A 12,899-nucleotide genomic window follows, 5' to 3' on the forward strand; every position below is an offset into this window, starting at 1 on the left:
AAAGGAGATCAGTCCTGGGTGTTCATTGGTAGGACTGATGTTGAAGCTGAAACTCCAATACTTTGGCCACCTGAGGCAAAGAACTGACTCATCTGGAAAGACCTTGATGCTGGGAAAGATTGAGGGCAGGAGGAGAAGGGGACGACAGAGTATGAGATGGTGAGATGGCATCACTAACTCAACAGACATGAGTCTGGGTAAACTCCAGGAGTTGGTGATGGACAGGGAGGTCTGGCATGCTGTGGTTCATGGGGTCGCAAAGAGTCAGACACAACTGAGCGACTGAACTGTATATGTGAAGGCTGTATATGTCACCCTGCTTATTTAACTTCTATGCAGAGTACATCATAGGAAATTCTGGATGAATAACAAGCTGGAATCCAGATTGCCAGGAGAAATATCAACAACCTCATACAGCAGATGATTCTACTCTAACAGCAGAAAGTAAAGAGGAACTAAAGAGCTTCTTGATGAAGGTGAAAGAAAGTGAAAAACCTGGCCTGAAACTCAACATTCATAAATCTAAGATCATGGCATCCGGTCACATCACTTCATAGCAAATAGAAAAGTGGAAGCAGTGACAGATTTTATTTTCTTGGGCTCAAAAATCACTGCAGGCAGTAACTGTAACCATGAAATTAAGACGCTTGCTTCTTGGAAGAAAAGCTATGACAAACCTAAACAGCATATTAAAAAGCAGAGACATTACTTTACCAACAAAGGTCCATCCAGTGAAAGCTATGGTTTTTCCAGTGGTCACATACAGATGTGAGAGATGGACAATAAAGAAGGCTGAAAGCCAAAGCACAGATGCTTTCAAACTGTAGTGCTGGAGAAGACTCTTGAGAGTTCTTTGGACTGAAAAGAGATTAAACCAGTCAATCCTAAAGGAAATCAGTCCTGAATATTCACTGGAAGGACTGATGCTGAAACTGAAGCTCTAATACATTGGCCACCTGATGGGAAGACCTGACTCACTGGAAAAGACCCTAATGCTTGGGAAAGATTGAGTGCAGGAAGAGTAGAGGATGGCAGAGAATGAGACTGTTAAGATAGCATCACTGACTCGGGATATGAATCTGAGCAAACTCAGGGAGACAGTAAAGGACAGGGAAGCTTGTTGTGTTGCAGTTCATGGGGCTGCAAAGAATCAGAAATGACTTAGTGACTGAAAAACAACATAGGCACATAAAACAGCTAGAAAATATTGACAAGGAGAGTAATGAGGGACTTGTATGCTGTGCTTAGTCACTCAGTCGTATCTAACTCTTTGAATGACCCATGGACTGTAGCCCGCCAGGCTCCTCTGTCCATGGAGATTCTCCAGGCAAGAATACTGGAGGGGGTTGCCATGCCCTTCTCCAGGGGATCTTCCAATCCAGGGATCAAAGCCAGGTCTCCCACAATACAGGCAGATTCTTTACCGTCTGAGTCACCAGTGAAGCCCAATGAGGGACTTAAAACTAATCAAACTGTATCATCGTTATAAAGCTATACTAAAAATTCTATACACTGACAAAAAAATTTAAAAAAAAAAAGAATGCAGAAATGGAGCTAAGTACATCTGATAATATGGTAAATTACTGGGATAGCATTTCAAATAGGTATGAAAAAATGAACTGCTCAATAAGTAGCGTTGTGGCCATTTGTATTATAAAAACGTAATACTAGATTTCTACGACTCGTTTTCCAAAGTCACTTCCGGAAAGATCAAATAGGTATAAAATAAAACAATAGATGTACTAGGAAAATACGAGTAAATATTCTTGTAATTCTGAACTAAGCCAGTGTTAAATAAAAACTTGATACACTTGAAAGACTATCACATTTAACTACACAATATTAAAAACCTACGCAATGACCAAAACCATTTCTGTCAAAAAATAAAATGATGACTGCTGAAAAATACTGTACTATAAAATTACTATTCCTAAATAGTTCTCAGGTCACTAAAAAAAAGCAAATAATTCAATAGGAAAATGGTCTAAAGACAATAACAGCTAATTACAGAAGAAATATAAATGACCAACAGACTCAAAAAGATAACTTCTTCAGAAACTACAAATCAAACAATGCAATTTTTTTCACCAGTGAAATGGTCAAATGCAAAAAACATTTTAAACTCTAATGTTGATGTGACTAGACAGTTTCATAGTAACTGTTTTGGAAGACAATTCAGCAGTATCCGTTACTATTTTTTAATGCTCATGCTCTCTGACTTCATTTCTTAGAGTTTACTCTATAGAAATACCTGGAAAGGATACACAGAAATAATATTTGAATCTTCATTACAACACTGTTTTCAAAGGCAAAAGCTTGGAAAGTAAAAGTACCCATGGTTTTGAATTGAACTGTGTGTCTCCCTAAAAAAATACACTGATGTACTAACCCTAACCCCTGTTTATCTGTGAACATGACCATATATCAAAAGAGATTTTTCAGGGCTGACACTAGTCCAATAACTGGTTTCCTCACACAAAAAGACGACAGAGAAACAGACAAGTAGAGAACAAAAAGAGAATCCTCTGATGATTACACAGGTAGAGACTGGAGTGATCAAAGTATAAGCCAAAGAATATAAAGAATGGTCAGCAGATGCCGGAAGCTAGGAGATGTATGGGACAGATCCTCTCTCAGGGCTGCCAAAAGGAACCAATCCTGCCAACACCTTGATTTTGGACTTCTAGCCTCTAAAAATGTGAGAGAAGCCACACAGTTTGTGGCATCCTGTTACACAAGCCCTAGAAAACTGTCACAGAGGTTAGTAAGCTATAAGGAATACATGAAATATATGCTGCAGTAATTAAAAGGGTGCAGCCAATATAAATGAGCACGGCCAATATCTGAAAAATACAGAATATAAGTGAAAAAGTTAACCTGCAGAATACCATTTTCTGGTAATTTATAAAGAAAGCATCTTTCTTCCCTTTAAACTCCTTACTGAAATTCATCAAATGCTGGTCAAGTCAAATATGGGCTAGACTGCATACCTCTTTATCTTCACAGACACTGACACCTTCACAGATCTACTTCCACTCCTAAGGCCTGATAATAAACATTACACAAAGGATTCCAACAGCTCTAATCCTACAATTTCTACTATCGAGCCATTTCCACAAGGAGGTTCTGTTGTCATCTTGAATTCACGTTCTGATTCACTCAGTGTATTCCTACACGCAGCCACTATCAGTCAGTCCAGGATCACTGTCCATGAAATCTAGTTCCATTCCAAAGCTTTGGAATCAGAAACCCCATCGTGACAAAGTAGGAAAAATCGCTGTGAGTGATAGGTGGTATCCGCCATGAGAACTAAGGCCAAGTATTTACTCATCCTTTTTCTGTTCTAGATGTCACTACAATTCAGGTTCCTTAGCCAGGCCAGGTCTGGTCTGCTAAGATAATGAATAAGAAAATATTTAGTAAATGTTAAAGCTCAGGAACTTCCCTGGTGGCTAAGCAGTAAAGAATACACCTGCAATGTGAGAGACACGGGTTTGATGCCTTGGTTGGGAAGATCCCCTGGAGAAGGAAATGGCAACTCACTCCACTATTCTTGCCTGTGAGATCCCATGGATATAGGAGCCCGGCAGGCTACAGTCCATGGGATTGCAAGAGTCAGACAAGACTTAGCGACTAAATCACCACCACAAAGTGTTACTCAAGTATTCTTATTATGAATAAGAATTTCCAGTTTTTCCCATCTCGAGATACTTCCTATCTTGACACTGAGTCAAAATCTTTGTGACTTCTTCCTTTATACATGTTCAATTATATGTTCAGTCGCTCAGTCGTGTCCGACTCCTTGTGGCCCCATGGACTGTAGCCCTCCAGGCTCCTCTGTCCATGGAACTTCCCAGGCAAGAATACTGGAGCAAGTTGCCATTTCCTCCACCAGGGGACCTTCCCGACCCAAGGATCAATCCCACATCTCTTCCTTCTCCTGCACTGGCAGGCAGATTCATTGGGACTGTGCCACCTGGGGAGCATGACTTCTCCCTAGTTAGGGACTAAAGCTCAATCCCTAGGTCTGACATTCAAGGTCTTCTCTAAAATCTGGCTGCAATTTATCCTTCAGACTTATCATTGAGTATCTCCTCAAGCAAATACCATTCTCAATTCTAGCCAAGCCAGTCTATTCAGTATTTTCAAATACTCCCTGCAAATTTTCTACTCCATAGTTGCTCACACATTTCCCTACACTTGAACTGAGTGGCTTCCTGTACTGACACAAATTCTACAGGCCACTCAAGACATCATCTCAAGCCCCATAATGATGTATTAAAACTCACAGTGATATACCTACTTCTTCTAATATTCAAAACTTTACACTGGCTTGCAAAACTATCTTTATGTGCATAATTTTTGTCTTCCCTGACTACTTAGTAAAGAACTAAGAGGTAAGGACTACATCTTCCTTACCCTTTTCATGTATTCCAAGATACTGAGGCAAGTCCCTGATTCTTGATCATGATGATATTTTATTAATAAAAATAGAGGAACTCATTTGATTAGCTTCATGCACTGCATACAAATCAATCCGCTCCTTTACTACTATGAAATTTCTTAGGTATTTCAGTACAGAGAGAGAATTTCACTTAAATTTATTTTGGAACCAAACAAATGATAAACAACCTCACTTCTATTTTAACACTTAAAAATACTAGATACTTTTAGCTTCTCCAAGTTTAATATAAAAGTTTTAACTTTAAAACACTTAGTTGTCCTAAAGTTACTGTGTATTTGTTTGATGATAATTTTTTTAAGGCATTTTATTTTCCCAGATGTCTTCTGTATTTCTCTTTGTTTCAATTTACCTGGTCTTTAATGAGTACTCCTTTTACAGAGATAGATTTCTATAGCAATCTTCAGGTCAAGTAAAAAATAAGTTAAAAAGCAAAATCACCATGGCAGACAAACTGAGGAGCCAAGGACACTGAAAACAATTAAACTATTATAACAGTCAGTCATACCATACTGAAATATGAAGTTACTCCAAACGTTTCATTGGATTCTATTTTCTAAAGAGAACTTTTTTAGATCCACCTCCTCCACATTACACCAGTTATTTGGTCTCTTAAAGAAAAAAAGTCATAAATTCCTTTATAACACATCATAAAGTGAAACTGGTGTTTCCTAATAATTTTACTCTCTTATATTAAACTATAATGATGTAACCCTCTATTACTTCCAAGAATACTGATGTAAATACAATAAATAAAAACAGAATACATTTTTGTTACACTACATTTATGAATATAGTCAAAGACTCCAAACATTTTCTAATTAGTAAACAACATTTAACACTTAAAAAATAGCAGATCATTCACTCACATGGCAGTAAGAATTTTATTTATGTTAGCAATATATATTAGTCTGGACAAGACTTTATGAACTTGTTTTGCCTCCAGAATCTTTACAGTGATATTAATAATGCTGAGTTCTAATCTGTTAGATCAAAGCTATGACTCTCAGAATATTTACAATGAAACTGAACTCTTACCTGCTCTTATAAACCTCAACTTTTAGTCTCCCTAAAGTAACCAAGTCAGTTCACTATGACTATTGCGTCTAACACTTAAAAACTAAAAACTGAAAGGGAAAAAAGGCAAATTATTTTTAACCTTAGATAATAAGCCATAAAGGGTAATATCAAACTATCATATCACTAATACAGTGTCATGTAAGAAATAAGGTTCTAGATGGAATTGGTTAACAAAATATTGGAATTGGTAACTCCATCTTAATTAAAAGGCATACTTATAGTAATATAAAAATCCCTTGTACTTAAAATAATAATAATTCAAAGTTAAGAGCTGATTATTCCATTACTAATGCTGATTAATTCTGTTAACCCTGGTCTTTCTGAGGTAAAATGCCTATTAAATTGTGACGCTAAAGAAAAAGTGAGTTAGAAATGGGAATCTGCAATGAAATGATCTACCTTGCACTTAGATAATCTACCTTGCACTTAGATGTATATTATCTTTGTCTCCACTGTGCAAAACAGAAATATGCCAAGGTTAACAGAAGGGCTGATCTTTCTCTGCTAGAGTCCCTGGCAACTAGAATATTTAGAGTGGTAGAACATTAAAGGTGGAAAGACTGTGGGGTGTTCTGTCCAACCACTCAGTTTCAGATCAGGAAAGTGGTCAGAAAAGTTAGGAAGATGGAGATTCTTTTTCACATTCATAATTAATCAGTGGCAGAGTGTGGACTAAAACCCAGGAACTCCTCTTATACAAGTATCCCCTCTTCCCTTTCCGGTCAGCAACCAGAAGGGCTAAGGTTACCCAGAAATTTGCCAAATAGATTTGTTTCAGCTGCTGCTTAACTCTTATTTACATACTCTATAATGTACTGACTTTCAGCCAAAATGTTAGTATTAATTTACCTAAATCAAAACAAATGTAATATAGAGTTCAAGATTTTACTTTAAAACCTCCCTATCAGTAACAAGAAATCTAAACCAAGTAGTCAACAGTATTAATGACAACATTCTTTCACATGCTTCTCTGAACTCCCAAAACACTTTATAAGTGGCAGGCATTCTAACTGCTTTATACACATCATTGAAATCTCTGAAATCGTTGGCTAAGTTCATTTTACAAATATACACACCAAGGCTTATCCTTGTGAAGAAGTCTGCCTATACTACAGAGCTAAGATAAACCCAGATCTGCTGGATTCTTCTAAATCTCCTGTGCTTACAGCCTATCCTGTATGAAATTCACTTTTGTTTTCACCTTTTTTCCTCTTCATTAGCTTAGGTTGTCTTCCTGTCTTTGTCTCTTCCAAATCCAAATCCCATGAATTTTAACCTTTTCCCTTCTAACATAAAACTCAAGGTAAAATATAGTCCCAGAACTAACTTCCCTCTGGGACTGCCTCAATTTAGGCCTTCATCAAGACAATGATCTCTCTAGGCACCTCTCCCTCTAAACCTATTTATGAATTTAGAACAGAAACAAAGTTAACTGTTGGACAGCTACTGCTACCAACCATCCTAGTTAAGCAGAAGAATTAAACTGCTTTATTCTCCTAATAAATGAAGACAAAAGTCCAGATACCATGCGCATTAGAAACTGAAGGTTTTAACAACCTGATCAAGCAATGAGAAATGCTGAATGAACTAAGGAGTATACAAGTTAACTATTTTAATTTTGCAATCAAGAAGTATGCAGTAATCTATATGCTGGTTATTATCAAAATTATGTAAGACTGTAGATGTAAAGTCTATTCTCACAGAATTGCATACAGGGTGAGAAAAAAAATACACAAAAATTAAAAGACTATAATAAGCAAGTTAAAGCAAGTGCTAAGGAACTAAAAATAAATACATAAATAAATATTAAAATTAGTTAATTAAAATTTCTTAAATATCACTAAACCTTGAAAACAAACCAAGTGAATATGCAGGGAATGGGAGCAGTCAATAACATTTCTAACCCCAATCCAAATGGGAGATGGTTGCTGAGAGATAGTATAGGTTTTGTTTTTTCCCCAATTCTTAATATCGTCCTTGAATAAGGAACATATATACATATTTACCTCTTCTTGGCAAGATGGCTATACTCTTTATAGAAAATAATGAATCATATGACATGAAAGGCAAAAGAACTAACAACAAAACAAGACCTAATGATCTTGTGTTTAACCCTTCTTAATTGTTCTAAGAAAATACTAACAGCTATGAACAGCATCAGAACTATTAACTTTATGTAAAAGTATATTAACATGTATTTATATATTTACATATGGCTTTAAATGAAACCTCAGCTTTCTCAAAATCTATTTTTAAAAACTGTGGTAAAACTATAGATTTACTGAAGAGTCACATCCTCCATGAAAACAATCACCAACTTAGAGTTTCACTAACATCTAGGCATATTTACACATAGTGACACACACGTTTCTACATACTTTCTCTGCCGATTGTTTTATACGTGCCTCTTCCCCAGTTTCCTCCTCTCATGCCCTCTAAGGGGGATGAAATTATATTGGGAGTCTTTTTGTCCTTGACCCCACCAGCACTGGTTTAACTCATACCCTCATCATATTTCATGGAGCTTATTGTAAACATGTATCTGACCTCCTTTGCCTCCAATCCTTCTATAGTGACTCCACCTTCCTCCTCGAACTTTAAAAGTCAAACCTGATCTTGTGGCATACCACTAATCAGTGCAATACTTCCTCAACTGCATCTCTCTTACATCCACATCTATGAAACATGCATTGTTATTTTAAGGGGATAGAGAAATGGCATCCTGAAAGAGCTCAACTTAATTTAATAACTCAGAGAATATGGGCCAAAAATTGAGGGAAAACCTATTAACATTTCCAATGTGCTTCAGGATCACCCTATTAGAAAACTGTGAATTTCAGCAGTGATTCTCAAACTGTGATGTAACTTAGTCTCTATTAAGCTTGCTAAAAACAGAAATGCCCAAGTTCCACCTCAGACCAACGAACCTGAATATTATCTAGGAATCCGACCTAGCCATACACATTTGTAATAATCTCCCAATGATTCCAACACATATGTAAACCTGAGAACCCTTCTTGCTCCATAACATACTATCAGTAGGTCCCCTGAATTCCCAAGCTGTTTCATACTTCTCACAACCTGGGGGGATCAGTTGACCCTCCAAATTTCTAGATATGAAGGACTGACTGACAGGGACTTGAGCACTGAATGACAACTATACTTTCTAGACTTAAATATTCGAGTACTGACCATTCTAAAATGCTTTTACTCATCCTCTCTTGTGATCTCCTAAACCTTTATAAAAATAACAACATCCACATATTTATGCACAGCCCTTCTGATACAACCATCCAATGAGATGTATCCCTATTCTAGAAATGAGAAAACCAGTTCTAGGACAGGGGGCTTAAGAAACTTATCCAAATTGAAACTACGAATTTAAACCCCGGACTGCTGATTACAAACCCAGGATATTTTCCATTAACATGCAGTGTCTTACCAGTCACTGTGAAGTACTCACATACTTAGCAGTTTACACAATTAGTTTCTTTCTCTAAATTAAGTTAAGCTCCCTGAGGGGACACATCAACTCTGATTTTGACCTCAACAATTAGCTGTGTGTGTGTATTAGTTGCTTAGTCCTGTCTGACTCTTTGCAACCCCATAGACTGTAGCCCACCAGGCCCCTCTGTTCATAGGACTCTCTAGGCAAGAACACTGGAGTGGGTTGCCATTTCCTTCTCCAAAAGGAATTATAGAAAGAAAGTGAAGTCGCCCAGTTGTGTCCGACTCTTTGCTACTCAATATTGATTTGCTGAGTGAAAGAAGGAATGAAACTCCTTGAGAGCTAGGACTATAACTACTCCAGCTTCATTTTCTTGAGAATTCTTAGAGCTCTGAATGCACTTCTTGCTTAACAAATTTGGTCTGACCTGTAAATCTCACTGCATGATTTTTTTTTAATAAGACAAAATATTTCAGTAATGTACAAAATACTGCACAGTCAGCAAAGGGGGGAGAGGAACTGTTCCAGAAATTAAGATCTCATTCTTTACTGTCTAATAATTGGAGACTTCAAATATTAATCTTTGCAACCATTTCATACAACAAGAGCAGGTAACTCCAACAGTGTGGTTCTAAATGACAGAAATCCATTCTTTATTGCTGTATTCTTACACGTCTGTCATTTCTTTGACACCAGTAAACATTATAGGAAATACAGAGCAATTAGTCAGTATGCTTGTGTATAAAGGTAATGACCCTCCCTGCTTAATGTGTCTGGTATGTAACACATAGTACAACTACCTCCTTTTCTGAGACAGATTATATAACATAAGTAGTATACCAGAAAATCTTTTTAAACAACTTTTCATTTGCAGATAATGTCACATTTAAATTGCTGGAGATTTTCCTAAGTTGAAAATATGCACAAATTAGGGCTGCTTTAAGAATCTTACACCTTAATTGTATCAGCTTCTGGTGAAAAAAAAAAAGTGATTATTCCTTTAACACCAGTTTTAAATAAATAACAAGTAAGAAAAAAACTTCTAAAACAACATGATGTAGTGGAAAGTAAAACACAACAGGCATCAGGAGTCCTGCTTTTCTAGTTCCGGTTACATTACTAAATTGCCGTGAGACAGAGGGCTCACCGGCTATCTTGTTTGTTTAAAAAGTGTGTGGGGAGAGTGAAGAGGGGGCTTGACTGTCTTCAAAACTGTTTTCCCAAATCCTGATTCTAAGGCACCTTTTTAATTCTAATCAGGTCTAACTTTTGAAATACGAAACACATCTGCACGTAACGTAATGATTCAATCTCTTACCAGGTGGAACAGGATACAAAGGGTAAACTTCTAGAAAGTTAACAATTAATCTAGTAACGTCCCAGAACTTGTCTAATCCTAACTTCTTAAACAAGCAGGTGCAGTCTGGGTGACACATTTAACATTAGAAGGAAAGCTGTAAAAGGTACAGCTCTGTTGACATTTCCCTCGGTGGTTCCGGGGGGCCAGTGGCACAGACTCTGCAGGTGTTAACCAGTAAAGTGGGGAGAAACAGACCTGAACAGCGTTTCAACAATCTCAACCACAGCTCAACTCGGCCACCCCAGTAAGATGCAGGCTGACAGGGCCTACCCCACAGAGCACAACCTCCCCACCCCCAGAAGCGCCAGCAGCCAATGTAATGAATGCTTCCGTCAACAACACATTCCCCTTCCCACAGCAGAGCTGCTGGCTCCAACCGGCCATCTGGAGTTGGAACAGGCCGCACAGCACCGACCTAAGACCCATTCTCAGATCCCAAAAGGCCAAGAACTGCTGGAGATCGCGGTTCCCCTGAGCTTGGTTCTGGGAGAGCAGCATCTCCCACCAATGCAAACAACAACAAAAACAGTGGAGAGGAGAGAAACCAGGCCTGAGCGAGACTGCTGGAGAAATAAACCTCATTTCTCTGCAGTGGGGAGCAGCAGCATTACCTGCCCCTCGTTCTAAACCGATGCACTCGACTTCATTCTTTCCTGAGATCCTCAAGGAAGAATAAAAGACGACCTTACGGCCCGATTCATTCATATCTGGGTTTCGGTCCCCGATCCACACCCACTCCTGAAACCAATGGCATTGTGAAGGAAAGTACCCCCACATCGGGGTCGTAGGAGGAGAAGCGAGAGCCAGTCCAGGAGCCCAGTTACTACGATCAAGCAGCTCCTATAAAAAGATCCCCGCGAGGCCTGACAGTAAAGTCTGAACCTGCAGGAGAGGCACGGACCCGGGTCCGAGCGAGCAGGGCTCCAGGACAGGCCTGCGGACCTGACACTTCCCTGCTCCCCGGGCAGGTCCGGGAGGCGGCCTCCGGCCCGCACTGCCCGCACTCAGGAAGCCGGGTCAGAGAAAGGCCTGGCCAGCAGTGCGATCCTCCCCGCGCCGCTCCCGCCTCCTTCCCCACTCCCACCTCCCGGCGCTCCCTCCCGGGCCCGGGAGGCTAAGGTCGGGGCGGCGATGCGAGTCTCAGCCACTGACCACACATTTCTTGCCGAGGAAGGTGAAGAGGGACTCATTCTCCTGCGGGGTGAGCAGCAGGGACCCCACATTGGTGACCCTCCGCGGCGGCGGCGGCTGCTGCTGGCCGGAGCTCATGGTTTCGCCGGCGGGGTAGGGAGGCCAGGGCCGTCTCCTCCGGCGAGTGGGCGAGCGCTCGTTCCCCTTCTGGGTGACAGGGGCGGGAGGAGGGGATTCAGAGGCGTAGCATCTCGCAGCTCCTCCGGCGCAGGGAGGAGGCCACGGAAGGAGGAGCCGACGGCGGGCCGCTGTGAGAAAGGGAAGCTCCCCGTTCCCGCCGGGGTAGGCTCTGGCCGGATGGTCGTTGTCCTCGCACTCCGGCGACTGCGCTAAACTCCCAACTCCTCCCCCAACCTTCCTTCGGCGGCAGTGGCGGCGGCGGCAACGGCCTCACAATCCAACATGGCAGCGGGGTACGGGCGAGACCACAGGACGCGAGGCGCGGGGGAGCGCGCCGGAAACGCGCGGCTGCGGGCCGGGCCCCGGGAGGAACCCCACCTCCCCACGCCGCGCCTGGCTTCGCCTAGCCGGCCCGAGGCCACGCCCACTTCCGGCTGAGGCGCGGGCTACGGGCGCTCTGCGGTCTGACGCGGGGTTGTGGGTCCGTCGCAGGCTTTGGCGTCCGAACTCGTTCCTCGGATAGTCGTCTTCTACAGAGGCTTGAAGAGGGGAGGTGGCTCGTCTCCGCCAGCGAGCTGTCATCCCCTCTTCTGAGACGCACACCTTTGCGGAGCGTCAGTGCAGACCCTGGTCTCCGTCCCCGAAATAGCTTTTTTCTGAGACACGAGAAAAAAGATTTTCGAGCTCCTGTCAGAAAGTTCTGGAAGCTGGAGACAGAAAATCAGAGAAGAGACGCCCTTTCCTGTGTTCCTCGCCAGTTCGTTCGTTCAGAGCCGCAGGTGCCTGCGGTTTCTCAGATTTTGTCCCGACTTCAACAGTGGAAATGGATGAACAGGCCTCTGCCAGGATTGTGGAAGAGACCTTGCTGATGGACGTTCCTAAAAAGCAAAGGCACTTAGAAAAGGTGTCTACTGTCCGCTGGTATTTCTCAAAAGGATACATATATTTGTAACATTGCCGTTTGGGTTCGTTTCTCTATGGGTCCTCCACACATTTCCCTGATGTTTTATGAATTGAAAAATATTTCTTTTTCCCCTCCTCGTGTTTTTCTTTCTCTCAAACACCAAAGGCCTTGTTTTCTTTTTATCCAAAATGAATGTACCCATTTAGAGATGTCACTCAGAAAAATACATCTAACTTAATCCGAAATCTCAGGAATCTTTTAAAACTTTATATTCAATATTGGAAACTAGGGTAACTCCCTTTGTTCAGCAGGTTAAACACTAGACAGCTGGCTT

General features: G+C 40.9%; 1 protein-coding gene across 2 annotated transcripts in view; it reads right to left on the minus strand.

The window, feature by feature from the left end:
• WASL (WASP like actin nucleation promoting factor) overlaps positions 1-12,074 on the minus strand; it is an 84,224-nt gene extending 72,150 nt beyond the window's left edge. For both annotated transcript variants that reach the window (XM_040259558.1, XM_040259557.1), the window contains exon 1: positions 11,503-12,074. In XM_040259558.1, the coding sequence (XP_040115492.1) occupies positions 11,503-11,619 (117 nt within the window). In that variant the 5' untranslated portion in view covers positions 11,620-12,074. The remainder of the gene's footprint in view (positions 1-11,502) is intronic.
• Positions 12,075-12,899: the final 825 nt, after the last annotated feature.

The sequence above is a fragment of the Oryx dammah genome, unplaced genomic scaffold (genome assembly GCF_014754425.2).
Source record: "Oryx dammah isolate SB20612 unplaced genomic scaffold, SCBI_Odam_1.1 HiC_scaffold_18, whole genome shotgun sequence".
Classification (NCBI taxonomy): domain Eukaryota; kingdom Metazoa; phylum Chordata; class Mammalia; order Artiodactyla; family Bovidae; genus Oryx; species Oryx dammah.